General features: G+C 39.2%; 1 protein-coding gene across 4 annotated transcripts in view; it reads left to right on the top strand.

Moving 5' to 3' along the window:
• The window catches only part of Dab2 (DAB adaptor protein 2), a 50,724-nt gene that overhangs the window by 23,478 nt on the left and 11,804 nt on the right, over positions 1–15,442 (top strand). For 2 of the 4 annotated variants that reach the window (XM_010607765.1, XM_019205073.1), the window contains 8 exons: positions 4,322–4,517; positions 5,417–5,556; positions 6,271–6,369; positions 8,961–9,092; positions 10,001–10,081; positions 10,484–10,510; positions 10,750–10,803; positions 11,324–11,386. In XM_010607765.1, coding sequence (XP_010606067.1) covers positions 4,427–4,517; positions 5,417–5,556; positions 6,271–6,369; positions 8,961–9,092; positions 10,001–10,081; positions 10,484–10,510; positions 10,750–10,803; positions 11,324–11,386 — 687 coding nt within the window. In that variant the 5' untranslated portion in view covers positions 4,322–4,426. Of the gene's footprint in view, positions 1–4,321; positions 4,518–5,416; positions 5,557–6,270; positions 6,370–8,960; positions 9,093–10,000; positions 10,082–10,483; positions 10,511–10,749; positions 10,804–11,323; positions 11,387–15,442 lie in introns of those variants that run through there. The other 2 variants (XM_019205074.1, XM_019205072.1) reach the window with 1 other exon arrangement.

The raw sequence follows: 15,442 nt of genomic DNA, 5'->3' as shown, positions 1-15,442 counted from the left end.
TTTTGGCTAAGGAATAATGATAAGAGAAAACATGTGTAAACATTCAATACAGAAGCTTTATTTTTCCAAATATTCTTGGACTCCAGTTTTTTGAACTCACAAATGTGGAACCTGGACATAAGGAGGGCTTGTTGTATTAGGTGCTTTTCCCTTTCCTCTTCACTTTAAAATTATATTACCTGTCATCTGTGGAATAAGGCTACAGTTAGATTCTTAACTTGTTATTCCTTTTAACAGACTTTCAGACTGACCAAGCAAATTCCCACCTTCTGTTTAATTAGGGTAGGAAGATAAGCTTAGGAGACAGGGAGAACAGGGGAAACCTTGTGTCATGATATTGCTTCAGAACCCTGGAATCATTAAGTAGTACTATTGCTGCCATTGATGTAGTCCCACTGGCAAGAAGGGTAAGCAGGTAAAAGAAACTGTCAGCCAAATTTGGGCCTATCGAGCCTACAATGACTGTTGTCCACCATGCTGGCTTTTCCAACATGCATAATACTAAATATTTTACAAGAATTACTCTTAAGAACTTAACAGAGACTAGATGAGTTTTATTAGTACAAAGAACATAGTCATTCAAAGATGACTCATGCAGCCTCCTGGTGTACACCTCCCGGAGTCTTTTCCAAAACCAGGAAAGATGTCGCAAGCTCCCGGAACTCTCCTGGTCATCTGACCACCCCCGACCCAGTGCCACAGATGGGAGAAAACCTCACAGTTTTTCAAGAAGATTTGTTTCAAGTCCAAAATCCAAGTCCGATATCTTCATTCAAATGGAAGCTAATTATATTAATTTAACAAAGTTGCATTCATACCTGTTTTAAATGAAGCCCTAAAGTCAAAAATACAAAATAACTTTAGGTTCTCCTTTTTTCCGTATGTCGTGCTATGTCCCTTTTTAATCTTCTAATGAAGGAAAACAGCCTGTCCTGGACAAAGAGAAGAACAAGCCCCCAGTGTTTAGATAGGGAACTGTTTATGTGACCCTGTGTGTATTTGAGAGGTTTGATTTACCATCCCGTGTTGGCCCCCTCGTGAGTGGTGACTAATTTTGTGCTTCTCAACCAGAAGGGCCCATGACTCAACCAGGAAAAGAGGACTGACTTCTTCCTCTTTGTCCCACACTCACTGTTCTTCTCTGTAAGAAGTTTTTATGTACAGAGTTTTGAAACAAACTGCATAACGTAATGCAATCTAGATGCTTTCTTCAGCAATTCCTCAGTTTGCGAAGGCAATCAAAGGAAATTCTTAGGACATCTTTTGGCCATCAGATCACTTTTCCAGTCCTCTTCTCTTTCCAAATCAGTTCATTATAAAATCTTTTAGATGTTTTTTTGGGCACAGATGATAATTCTGTGACATTTTTGGAAGGACTGTGCATTTGAGTGTTGAATTAAGTTTATTTTCTACAGAGGGATCTGAGACTATAAGCAAGCCTTCTATCTCAAGCATGCCAGGTGGCAACTTGGGGCCCTTTGAAAAAGGTGATATTTATCCTTCTAGTATGTGCAAAACTGTATGCACACTTCTGTTAAATTATTTCAGTAAGTCTTTAATGTTTGTTTTGGAAAGGAGTTTGTTTTGGTGTCTTATGGGGCCTATGGGAAGTCTACCTACCAGTCATTTCAGAGAATATAGATATATTTTTCAACTGCATGGCCTCCAGTTTACTCTTATGATTGCAACTCAACACACACATCCATTTTTTTCATTACATTTGCATTAAGGAAACTTTTCTCCTTTTTTCTACCTTGTCCCTTTTAGCTTGTTCAATTACAAATAATGAACTATATAGTTTAAGGAAACAAAACACTTAACTTTCAGTGCTTTGAAAGTTGTACTTAGTGTGTGGAGAGAGAAGTGTGTGCTGTAAAAATTTATAGCAAGGTAGCGCCACTCAACTAAAGCCCTTCCAAGTGGCCCAGTCTGCCAACACTAGGTTTGATACCTAGTGTCATAGCTTGTTATGTGTCATATTATTTTTATGACCACATGCACAATCCACCATTCCCTTCCCAAGTCTGCTAAAATGCTTCGTGGTGCTTCTCAAAGTCCTTTAAAATATTCTCACTTTAGAATAAAAATTGCCAAATTTAATGAGCTAAGTCTTCTCTTGTTAGAAGTAATATCGTGTAAGAAAGTATAATGCCAGGTGCCCACTTCATGTGGCAAAAGCTTCTTATGCCTGGGTCGTTTTTTAGTCAATGATTCCTCCTGGTTCTTAGCCATCTTGCCTCTGCTGTCAACATCTGCACTGGAGAACAAGGTCAGTGTAACATGGACCTTAACAAGACAGACTTGAAGCTACAAATTAGAAGAGAACAATTAGGACTAGGAGACTTACTGATCGTGTTGCCAAGAAACAAAATTTAGGGACCATTGAAACCAATCGAGGCATGCAAGCTGGAGGTGAAATACGAATTTCCTCGAGCTGCTGTAAAATCATCATAAACCGGGTGGCTAAGAACAAGAGAAATTCATTCTCTCACTGCCCTAAAGGCAAGAAGGCCAAGATCAGGACATCACAGGGTTGCTTCCTTCTAGAAGCTCTGAGGGACAGCCTGATGGATGCTTCTCTCCTGGCTTCTGGGGGTGTTGGCGATATTTGGCTTTCCTTGGTATGTAGATGCATTGTCCCAGAGACCTGCACCTTCATATCACCTTCCCCTGTGTAAGTCTCTGCACCTCAGATCCATTCCCTTCCTCCCCACCGCCCTGGGCTTTCGCAGGCATGCACCATCACATTCAACTTCTATGTTTGACTCTGCATCTTGCTCTGTTGCCCAGGCTGCTCTCAAATTGCTGGATTTAAGTGATCCACCTGCCTCAACCTCCCGAAAAGCAAGGACTATAGGTGTGCACCACCCTGACTACCTATCAGTGAGGTGTGTTTGAGCAAAATTAGTACTGAATCTCAAAGTGAAACAATTCAAGTAACATTAATTACATGTAGATCACATGCATTCCTGTATGCATGTATGTGTGTATGTGTTTAAATGTTAAGACTATTTAAAAACTCTAAGGGGCAGAAATTAAGTACTGACCTTCAAGAAACCACACTGACATTTATGAAGCATTCTAAATGCATTTTAAATTGTCTGAACAAAAACTTGAGACCTGACTTTTTATCCTTAGATATCTAATAAACAGCATACATTCCTATGCTGTGGGCCTGGCCCTCCAATTAAATGCTGCATCTTTTGTAGTGGGGGAGTTTTCTAGCCCAGAGATGGTTTTATGGGACTGACACAACAGCCTGGAAAGCCCCTTCTCACTCTGTGCCTTCTCCTTTACCTATTGTGCTATGAGCGGGAGCTTTACGATAGGTCATAACAACTATTTTGAGGATGGTAGTGCTAAATAATAGCATAGAAGTATTTCTAGTCAATGAATTGCACAATTGGTCCTCATAAGTTCATTCTTTCTTGGGTACATTTAAGTGTCCTTGTCAAAAATGAACATCTTTTAAAGCTTCAGAAAGGACTGGAGATCAGAAGTAGAATTCTAATATTTTAAAAAAATACTTTCAATATGAATAAGATAAAATTCATAACTAGCTTTTTTGTTTTGTTTTTTGTGGTGCTGGGGTTAGAACCAAACCCAGGCAGCCAAGTGCTCTGCCACCGAGCTACATCGTGAGGCCATAGCCCGCTCTTGTCACTGCCTTCATAGTTAAGCACTTTTGCAAATAAATGGAATTTATCATGTCCACTTTGAGATGCTAGTTGCAATCTTATCGGCCTCACAATTCAACATACTTAGTCCGGCATGGTGGCACACACCCGCAACCCTAGCACGTGGGAGGCAGAGGCAGGAAGAGCACCTCGAGTTCAAGGCCAGCCTGGGCTACAGAGCAAAACCCTGTCTCAAAAAAACCAAAACAAGAGTTCAACATATTTCTGCTTTGCTATGAAACCAGCAAGTTTTTGATCCCTAGCCTTAATACTAGATATTTATGCCAAATTCTAATACAAGCTGTGGAGCTTGATAATCACTAAAATTAGCAGATATGGAGTGCTTCAAGAAAAATCTAGTATGCTTACTTTGCTTTCCCAGGAAACAGTCCTACTCACTCCCCTGGGCCCAGTGCTCAGTCTCTTAGAGAAGGACCAACACGAGGCCACAGAACTATGGAAGAGAATCACTAGTTGTAGACTTATGTGGCTTAAGTCTGCTTTTGCTATGTTCTGATCTCTCTCTCTCTCTTTTTTTTTTTTTTCTGGTACTGGGGATTGAACTCAGGTCCTTGTGTCGAAACCACATAGCTAAATCCCCAGCCCTGTTTTGATCTCTTTATGCCTCTCATCTTTGCCCACAGGTGTGTACCACAGGTTATGTTCATTTGAGACTCAGCCGTCAGGAATCACCTGGTGTTACTGAGAGTCTGCTGCTGGCGCTGGGACTTGCTGCTTGCCTTGTTGCCATGTCCAACGAAGTGGAAACAAGCACAACCAATGGTCAGCCGGACCAACAGGCTGCACCAAAAGCACCATCAAAGAAGGAAAAGAAGAAAGGTATGGAACAAAATCCTCTTGGGATCACTGAAAGGCAGTAGGGGGGATTACTTCTGGAGAAATGTGACACTTCAGGTGAAGTTCGAGCTGCCTCTTGCCTAGCCACAACATTAGCTTAGCTGAATCTCTCCTAAACCAGAAAGTTGGACTTTGGAAGAAAAGATTGGTTAGCCCCACATATAATAAGACTTATCTCTGAGTCTGTGATGACACCAATTTAGATTCCACTGGGAAACTTGCAAAGCTTCTAATTCAGCTAGTAATACTACCATTAATTATTATATGGTTAGCTTTCCATAATCTATTTACTGTTTTTTTCATTGAAGTCACCAATTTTTAAAAATAAAGGTTGTTCTCATTAGACCCATTTCTTTTGACGTAAGGCACCAGTAGAAAGTGTCAGAGTCCTTAATGATACGGAGTGAAAGAACACGCCATGCTGTGCTTTTTTTTTCACTGAGACTCTAGAGCTGTGGGAACAGAGCTGCACAGACCCAAAGAAAGTCACAAAAATTCACTCACAGTTCCTTTCTGCATAACCAATAGATCAAAATGCTAGTAAGTTGTGAGGTTGCTAATTTTTTCTTTCATTGAAAAATACATGTCATCTTGTTTACATACCTTAAAAACATTTGGACAAAGTCTATCCCCAAATCCCACCACATACTGCTGTGAGTTTGCCATAGTCAATTTTGTATCTCTAAGCTCACTCCATAATCACTATTACAGAGATTTTGCTCAAAAGCAAAAAGAATAAAACAGGATAATTCCACATATGATTGCTTCTGATATGATCAAGATTTATACTACTGAATTTTTTAAGAGTTGGAGCACATTTGGCTTTTCCTAGGACTGGTATCTAAATATAAACTTTACCCTGCATTTCTCGCTTCTCTTAGGCTCTGAAAAGACAGATGAGTATCTCTTGGCCAGGTTCAAGGGTGATGGTGTAAAATACAAAGGCAAACTAATCGGTATTGATGATGTGCCCGATGCACGAGGGGATAAAATGAGCCAAGATTCTATGATGAAACTCAAGGTAAAAGAATACTTTATCTGTATTTTAAGCCTAAGTCCAAAAGAGGGAAGCTTCCCCTACCCGCCGCCCAGTGCCAGGGATCAAACTCAAGGCCTTGCACTTTGAAGGCAGATGCAGTGCCACTGAGCTAAATCCTCTGCCCGGGAAGTTCTTTTTTAAGCTGTATCTCAGACATTTGAAAAACTGTTTTAATTATGTAATTGATTCAGTCTTGTTTTCTGAGAAGCCCCACATTTGCGTATTTCAAGTTCTATTCTAGAGACCCAGTCTAACGCAGGCTAGCAGGTCTCTAGATGACTTCTCATTCTGACAGACTCAACCCTTGGATGAACCAAGCCTCTTGGTACAGTTTCCCTCATTCAATAACTGTAAAAGTTGTGCGCAATTATATGTTATTATTATGTGAACCTCTTTTATAAGTAATACTCATTAAAAAATGCAAGGCTTAGCAGGAACATCTCTTCTTCTAAGCCAGCCGCCTTATCTCTACCATAACTGTTCTGAGGCCATGAGAATTAGGGTAACGTGTTCTAGTCTGTCTTGCTAACTACGGGTCGTCTTGCTCAATGTTTTCTGTTATCCTTGATAAAAGGTATCTGATCTTCTCATACATGGCAAACCAAGCTGAAAACAGTGCTATCTTTAAAATTTTTTAGTACTAGAAATATTGTAAGATATTTAATTAGATTTTTCTTGCTTTCCCAATCTCATCAGGGCATGGCAGCAGCTGGTCGTTCTCAGGGACAACACAAGCAGAGGATTTGGGTCAACATTTCCCTGTCTGGGATAAAAATAATTGATGAAAAAACTGGGGTAAGACTTGACACTCAGTGTTGTTGAACATTTTTTCCTGTATCTATTTGCTGTTTCTACTTCTTCATCTAAGAAGTGTGTTATTCATCCCGGATGTCCATTTTTGGATTGGGTCTTTAAATTTGGGTGGGCTGACTTTTTTTAATTCTTTATATATTCTAGATATTAGTCCTTTGTCTGAGGGACCACTGGCTATAATTTTTTTCCCCACTCTGTGGGTTGTCTTTTAACGCTGTTGGGTTCTCTTGCTGTGCAAAAGCTTCTTAAATAAGATGAGGTCCCAGTTGTTGATTCTTTGTAGTATTTCCCATGTGGTCTGGGTTTTGTTCATGAAGTCTTTGCCTACTTCCCTGTTCTCAAGCATTCTACTTATTCTCTCTTCCAGCAGATTTAGTGTTTCTAATATTTAGATCTTTGATCCATTTTGATTTTAGTTTAGTGAATGGTGAGAAACATGGGTCTAGTTTTAGTCTTTGACATGTAGAAAACAGTTTTTCCAGTCCTATTTATTAAAGAGGCTATCTTTCTTCCTGTGAATGTGTTTGTTCCTTTTGTTAAAGACAATGTGGCTGAATGTATTTGGGGTTCTTTCTGCATGGTCTAATCTGTTCCATTGATGTTCAGATCTATTCTTTTGCTAGTACCATGCTGTTTTCATTACAGAAGCTTTGTAGTGTGATTTCAAGTCAGGAACTGTGATGCCTCCTGACTTGTCTTTGTTGTACAGAATTGTTTTTGCTATTCTAGGTCTCCTCTGATTCCAAATGAATTTTAGGATTGATTTCTCTAGGTCTATGAGGTATGCTAATGCATTTAGATTGGGATTTAATTAAATCTATATAAACAACACTTGGAAGTCCATCTCACTCCAGAAAAGAATGGCTATTATCAAGAAATCAACCAACAACAAATGCTGGAGATACTGTGGGGTAAAAGGAACACTTCTCCACTGTTGGTAGGAGTGTAGACTAGTGCAACCATTGTGGAATTTAGTGTGGAGATTCCTCAAAAAACTAGGACTAGAAGTCCCATTTGACCCAGCTATTCCTCTTATAGGTATCTTCCCAGAAGATTTAAAAGCATCATACCACAGCAATATACTTGCAACCATGTTTATAGTGGCACAGTTTGTAATAATTAAATGTTGGAAACAACCCAAATGCCCACCAACTGATGAATAGATAAAAAAAAAGATGTGTTTTAAAAATATAATAGTGGAGTTCTATTCAGCCATAAAGACAGATAAACTCGAGACATTTCTAAGTCAATGGGCACCTTGAATGTGGAGTTCTATTCAGCCATAAAGACAGATAAACTCGAGACATTTCTAAGTCAATGGATGCACCTTGAAACCATACGCTTCAGTGAAATAAATCTAACCCACATGTGTAAATATCACACTATCTCTCTGCTGTGAGAAACTGAAAGTATAAATAAGGACCTAAAAGAACAACAGATATTGTGAAATAGGAAGAAATCATTCAAAAATTGTACCAAGTGTGAAATATGTCATTAATAATTAAAATATGCTATGTAAAAAAGGTACAGTATTATTAGGACATGCGTTGAGAAAGATTAGCAATACCAAGTGTGAAATATGTCATTAATAATTAAAATATGCTATGTAAAAAAGGTACAGTATTATTAGGACATGCGTTGAGAAGTAGATTAGCAAGTGAAAATATAGTTTTTTAAGATCATGATAAAAAAATTGATATTCACTGATTCCTATCTGACTCTGGTAATGTGCTACTTTTTTAGCTTCTTTTTTCCTTGTCAAATATCTGTAAGGAAAAAAAATAGTAGCATGTATTGCCTCTCCCAAAGTAACAGGAAGAAAACAGAATAGCAAGTGGTGAGTCAAGGTACTTTACTTTGAAATTCATGTCATATAAGAGACGTGAATGTAGCTATGAGCACACGTATGCTACAAACATCACATGGGTATTTGTTTTGGACCTTAGATATACAAAACTAGATAAATTCTAAAGTCTTGCTAGTGATGCTTTCATAGGTCTATATGCATGAAACTCATTTTAATCTATTGATCACATTTTATTTCATCAGCTAACCTACAGCTTCAATATTACCCTAATGCATCTAGCTTTTTATTATTATTATCTGTCTTTTCCCTGCTTCCTCACTCCACAGATGTAGCCTCTGTTGTTTTTTGGTGGTTGTTATTGTTTTAACACATAGGAACACTTTTGCCTGTTTGGTTCTGGTTTTGATTCTTATCTAAGATCCTCAGGTCTTCAGGGGTATTTTTTTGTTCACTAAGCGTAAAGTAAAATTCCTCTACTTCTAGCTTCATTTGTGCTCCTTTGCACTGCTGGGCCATACTTGGCTTCATGGAGACCCTGTGGAAGATCTCCCGTTACTCTTCCTTCCTTCCGAGAAGGGTCCATTACCTGATATGCACAGCCCACCAGTCTTACTAGGGACTGAGCCCCGGAGCGCGTGGCCTTCAGGTCCTCAGGTTCTCCTCCCCTAGTCCGTTGTTACCCCTTCAGCTCTCAACTCTTGTTTTCCCACTACCCCAGCCCTGTTCTTGTTTTCTCAATAAATCATTCTTTATGTTCTTCTTCCAGGTAATAGAGCATGAACATCCAGTAAATAAAATTTCTTTCATTGCTCGAGATGTGACAGACAACCGGGCATTCGGTTATGTGTGTGGTGGAGAAGGCCAGCACCAGTTTTTTGCCATAAAAACTGGGCAACAGGTAAGCTCCGAGTCTTGATGTCAGCCTGGGGGACCGGTCCTCTGTGGAGAGTAGGAGTGTCTGAAACTGAACTTGAAAACTTGCTGGAAACAATTGAATGTAGGAGAGTACATTGTTTTGAGGCTGGTCTCATGTAGCTCAGGCTGGCCTTGAACTCACTATATGGCCCAGGTAATCCTCCTGCCTCAGCCCCCAAAAGGGCTGGGATTACAGGTGTGCACCACTGTGCCTGACAGGAGAGTAAAATATTTGATCTCAGAGAATAACCATCTTGTTTTGTTTTGGTTTTTTGGTTTTTTTCTTTTCAAGTTTTGAAGCAGAAGTTTGCCTATAGCCCAGGCTGGCCTCAAGCTCATGGTGAACCTCCCGCCTCAGCTTCCAAGTGCTGAAATTATTACAGGCATATACAGCCACTCCCAGCTTTAAAATATCTTTTTAAAATGTCACCAACTCCCAAAGTTGTGTGTTGCACAAAGACATAAGAATGAACTTTGTTATAAGGTCAACGCTGATTTTACAGTGAAGCAGGCTTGGGATTTAGCTCAGTGGTTCTGCCACCTGCCTCTCAAGTGCAAGGTCCCAAGTTCGATCCTCGGTACTAAAAAAAAAAATTCTATCCTAGAACAACAGTGAATCATTCCCAGAAGCTACAAGGAACATTGAAAATAGTCATGGTAACATGCTAACTCTTGTTTTACCAAGTACTTACTAATCCTTCTGCCCTTTATGTATCTGAGGGTTTTAATGACAGTGTGTGTGGAGAGGAGGGAATCCCTATAAACCAGAGGAAGGGAGGAAGGAGTTTTAAGAGAAAAAAAAGGAAATGAATACTAAGGCGAACTAATGGAGACACAGAAGAGAATAATTAGAATTAAGTAAAATACTGATGATATTTTCTCTTGCTTTAGGCTGAGCCATTGGTCGTTGATCTTAAAGACCTTTTTCAAGTTATCTATAATGTAAAGAAAAAGGAAGAGGAAAAGAAAAAGGTAAGTACTACTTGATAGAGGCTCTGTTGAATTTAAACCATATCCAGGATGCTTGTAGCTATGTGCATATATGGCCTGTCTGAAGACTCAGCCTCTGAGAACTTCAGAGTACAGACTTGTCTGCTCTTGCCGGTAGTGCAGTGCTGCTCATTTCCAGCTCCGCCTCTTATCTTTTCTCCATAAAAATTTTGTATCAGTTATAAGGAATTCATAGGAAAATCCAGTTCAAATCTAGTAATTCTATTCAAATCCAGTATCTATATGAAAAGGGGAAGGGACTGTACCGGTAGGTGATATACACAAGCTCTTGCCTTATGCCTCTGAGATTATAAGTATATTTGTTCTTTTATTTTACCTTGTTTAACTACAAATACTTCATTGAAACTGTGTCTTTCTTTATAGGCCGAAGAAGCCAACAAAGCAATCGAGGTAAAACCACATCTTTACTTCTTGCGATTGTGGGTATGATATGTGTGAGCTCTTGTTGGAGACCTGCCTGAGCACTGTCTCCTGTTGGCTGCATGTTAATGTGCTCTCTGCTTATGGATGATGTGTAGTGACAGGATCGACACCAAAATCACAACTGCCTAATAAAACCACCACGTTAGCAAAATAAATTTTGTGGGGAAAACTTAACAACTACCTTTAAATATTTGTCATTTTTTCAGAATGGAAGTGAGGCACTCATGACTCTTGATGACCAAGATAACAAACTGAAATTGGTATGTATGTGATATTTTATAAATCTTATTCACCTAAACATAGGCTCTACTTTCCGGAGATGTTGTTCATGCCAAATTTGTATTGAATGTGTATGAAAAGCCAATTGCAACAAGTATTTTCCTAAACATTAGAGTAACATTTATGTCAATATACAGAATAATCTTGAAATGAATGCAAATATTTTTAAGGGTGTGGACCCAGATTCATTTGCCTGGGGATAAGTCTACACCTCCTGACCTAAACAACTCAATATCAAGTCTGCATGAGTTAAGTGAAAATCCAATTGTGGGCCTTTTGTTTTGGTTTTGGTTCTGGTTCTTTGAGACAGAGTTTTGCCATATAGTTCAGATTGACCTTGAACTCACTATGTAGCCTAGACTGGCCTGGAACTCATGGTGATCTTCCTGCCTCATCCTACAAATAAAAATCCCTTAGTATAGGAAACTGAAAACTGCAACAATATACAAAGTAATCCTTCTTAGTGGACACATCTCAATCTAATCCAAATACTTTTTTAAGGGTGTTGACCAGATGGAATTGTTTGGGGACATGTCTACACCTCCTGACCTAAATAGTCCAACAGTAAGTGCTTGTTTTTAAATTTGCAATGTAATGGAAATGACATCTATCATTCAAAATTGGCCTTTAACCAGAAGTCTTGAGCGTCTCATTGAAATCTGGAAGATGACTGCTGATTTTTCCACATAAAATGTAAATGGTCGCCAGACTAAATATAAATCTTAAGTCACCAGGGGAAACTATCAGATATGTTAATGTCGCTTAGAGGTTGAATCTGAGCAATAGGTCAGGCAATGTGATCTTTCTTGATAGAGGAGCAGGAGGAGAAGCTGAATAATAATTCTCGGTATAAGCCTACCTGAAGACAGTATGATTGTTGCTTGTTAATCGTAAAGCTTCTTGGCCTCTTCACTTTTCCCCCCACTTTCTATTGTAATTTAGTGACATAAACATATTATGAAGTAAAACATCAACAAAAGACTCAGTTATGTGCAAACGAAGTATGTCCTTCATAGAAAGCTGCTCGTTTTTAATACATCATTACAGTATCTGTACCTAAACTGTGAAAATAGAGCAATGTTTTCTCTATGGGCAAGAAAGTAGTAGGTTCAGAGAAAAAAAATCTCATTTTCCCAAAAAAGATGTCCAGATTCAAGACTAAAGCCCTGAGCTTCAGACCTTCTAAAACAAGCCACAAATGAAAGTATCCATGTAAGTTTGAAAGACCCCTGGCAACTTATACTATTTATTAACAACTTCTTGTGTTCCTGCTCTTGGCAAAGCCCCCAAGCAAGTCACATGACATCTTGGGATACACTGTCTAGCAGGGAGACCAGCATTAAAACATCACAAAGCCTATTAGCTAGTGCCAGGTACAGGGCACTTACGTGCTTTAGGGGGTCTAAGAATCCCTAGGAAGGGAGTTTCTAGACTTGAACATGACGGATGAGAAAACAGTAACTATACAAACAGAGTTAGTTTAGACTATGAGGAAAATGTTGTGAGGAGGCTCTTATGTCAGAAAATTATCAAGCACGTCTACAAGACCGAGGTCTCAAGAATTCAAGCAGCAAGTTGGAGACTGGGTAAGATTCTTACTTCCCAGCGTACTTCAGAAAAAATAGGCATGTAAGAAACACATGGGCCAGCTGAGCGGAGAGCAAGGGCTTCCTGCTCATCATGGCCCCTCCGCATGGGGACCCCACCACTGGGGAGGGTCATGTAAGGCTCTGCAAAATGTGCAGCAAGTAACTGATTTAATTCCCATTTAAAAACTGAGTCCTGGCTGACTTGTCTATAGAACCTTGCTTTCTTTTCTTTTTTGAGATAGGATCTTGCTTTGTAGTCCAGGCTGGACTTGAACTCACTGTGTAACCCAGGATGGCCTCCAGGCAATCTTCCTGCCTCAGCCCCCAAGTGCTGGGATCCTAGGCATGAGACGCCATGCCTGGCTCTTCATTCTTTTTAATGTTTGCTGTCATTCAGAGGCTGAAGTTTTGTAAAATACTACATTAGGTGACCCTGAAAGGTCTGTCCTTGCTCTGTGAGTTGTTGAGTTCCTACAATTCTGCCCTCTCTTCTATTAGTAGTCTCTTCTCAAAGGTAACTGATATCCTTCCAAGTACAATATTCAAAGGGATATACTGGGAGGGTGGAAGTACCCAAAATATGAACTGGAATTACAGAGAAAGAGGCAATGAAGTCCTGTTCTTGTGCTTTTGTTGACTTTAAACCAAAACAATTGCTCTACAAGGTGTGAAGTGAGAAAAATCGAAAAACTAGAGTTCATTAGTGATTCTGTTGACCGTAGTTTCCCCAGAATTGGTAGTGAGACTTTCACGCATTTCAAATAATCACACAATGCTCATGTTGCAAAGTAAGTGGTATCCATTAGAACATGATTTTATTTGAAAATTGCTTGAGCATCATCCTTCTGTACTATTTCAGCGAGGGGGTGGGGAGAGAGAAATCCCTTTTAACATTAAAAACTTGGCCATTTGAAAGCTTGGTTAGTATGAGAACAATGTAAGCCATGATCTGCCATCAAGGAGATTAAATCTGATACAGGGTAAGATCGGGTTACAAAGTTCAAGTATCATGTATATGGTTGTGTGCAACCCATGTGATGCCACAGGGTGGACACGGGTAAAGTTGAAATAGAAAATAATTGGGAAAAGGCACTTGTAAAGAATCTGAATTTGAACTGGGTTTTTGAAATGGTGTTGAGGTCAGAATCAAACTGAATCCTACCTATAGTGGATCATTTTGGAAGCTGTCTTAAAGAAGTTTAATACCTTTGTGGAATAGCAGGAAGCCACCAATGAATGACTTTTAGTAGGAAAGTCCTGGATTTGGCAAGCTAGAATGGTTGTGTGAGGTGAACCAGCAAGAAAGGAGACAAGGAACTCAGGCTTTAAAGCTCATCTTTATGCACACACCTAATTGCCTGGAGGTCCCTCCCCGTTCTGGGACCACCTTAAGAACAGGGACTGTAATTTCACTTTCCTGGGTCCAGGGACTATCTCTCCAGTGCTGAGAGGGTGGCTAAGGGAGTGTAGTGGACAGGCCAACAAAGCACCAGGAGGGTGGATAAAGAGTTTCCCATCCTCCCAGCTGTAATCTCTGAGCTAGACTCTTACTTAGCCTTGAAGTAACAACAGCCCCAACCTGAGGAAAGCTTATACATTTTACTTATAGGGTGACGATTCAGAGGTGTAACTTTTGGCTCCTGTTTGGTGTCCTAAGAACTTCTGAAGTATTTGAAAAGGAGAACTCTGCCAGCTGTGAACACCCATCTGTTCTAACGTAGAGGTGGCTCATAAAGAAATAAATATCAAAATCACAAGCTTTGTAATACATTGTACCTAACCTTTTGATTTTTAAAACATCTCTTCATTAAGAGATCTTCCAATCCATTTCATTGATTAAAAAAAAAAGTTTTAATTGCAAGCTGTTTCTTGTGACAAATTCTTCTAATTATAAAGAGAAAATCTGACTCTTAAAAATTGTGTTTTTATAGCTCATAGTAATGGAAGCCAAAACAGAATACCATTTAAGTCTGATTTTTCTTTCTTTTCTTTGGCCACAAAGTAGGATCTGAACTTTCACTTTTCTCTACAAGTTTAGAAGACCTACTTGAGTCCTTCTGTACTTACAAGTTTGAAAGGTTAATGTTCCCTTAATTTGTTGTTGTCCCAGTGATCAAAAATTGAGTGCTGTGCTCAAGTTAATGCTAAATGTATCTTCTAACTTCTGCTTCAGCTAGGCACCCTACTGTTTATAATCTTCTATTGCTAGGATAATAGAGTATTTAATGGATTAATAGAAAAAAGTCAGTATGAGACACCTATCCCAGGATGAATCATGATTAGTTACTTCAGTAATTAGAATAAAAATACATTAGATTTATCAAATTTTATGCTTTTATGCTGAAGAAAAATTATGTAGCAATAGAGAAACCAAATAACGGAAATAGCAAAAACAGAATTAGTGGAGTAGGCATTTGATTGTGTCTTTCAGATTGATACTTAACCCACATCTTTACCTTATACATAAATGGAAGTTATTAGTTGAATTAACACTCAGTGGATGGGGATTACTTCCACTGCACAGGCACCTGTAAGCTATATACTGAAAAATATATCTAAACACAAGACATTAACGTGTGACAGATTAGACGAGACAAGAGTTCTAAGTATCATAGAAAGATATAGACAAAGAAGGATATAGCCAAGGAAGAGACTAGGGTGGCAAGGATAAGACACTGGAAGGCTGAGATACAAAGGGAAATCATTTTTCCTCCAAGGGAAGCATCTGGGCCAATTATAGGGAAATGCATTTCAACTTTATCACAGCTAGAACTATAAAATATGAAAGTGCCAGCCAATGCGTTCACTCATTTAGAGAGGAGATGCTAATGACTTCGGGTATGATGAAGGTAATACATGTGTGTGAAGCTGCGGCTAGGCTTCCAGAGTGATTTCTTATCTTAAACGCAGCATACTTGGATAATCATTTAGAGTGACACACAAATCAAAGGTGTGAATTGAAAGGCTGATAATGAACCCAGCCATGGTCTGTACGTAGGGAACAAGGTGAGCAGAGGAAGTAAACAATAGG

The sequence above is a fragment of the Fukomys damarensis genome, unplaced genomic scaffold (assembly GCF_012274545.1).
Source record: "Fukomys damarensis isolate Sample0158 unplaced genomic scaffold, DMR_v1.0_HiC HiC_scaffold_1, whole genome shotgun sequence".
NCBI classification, from domain to species: domain Eukaryota; kingdom Metazoa; phylum Chordata; class Mammalia; order Rodentia; family Bathyergidae; genus Fukomys; species Fukomys damarensis.
Note: the sequence above shows the minus strand (reverse complement) of the source record. Positions and strands in the feature narration are given on the sequence as shown.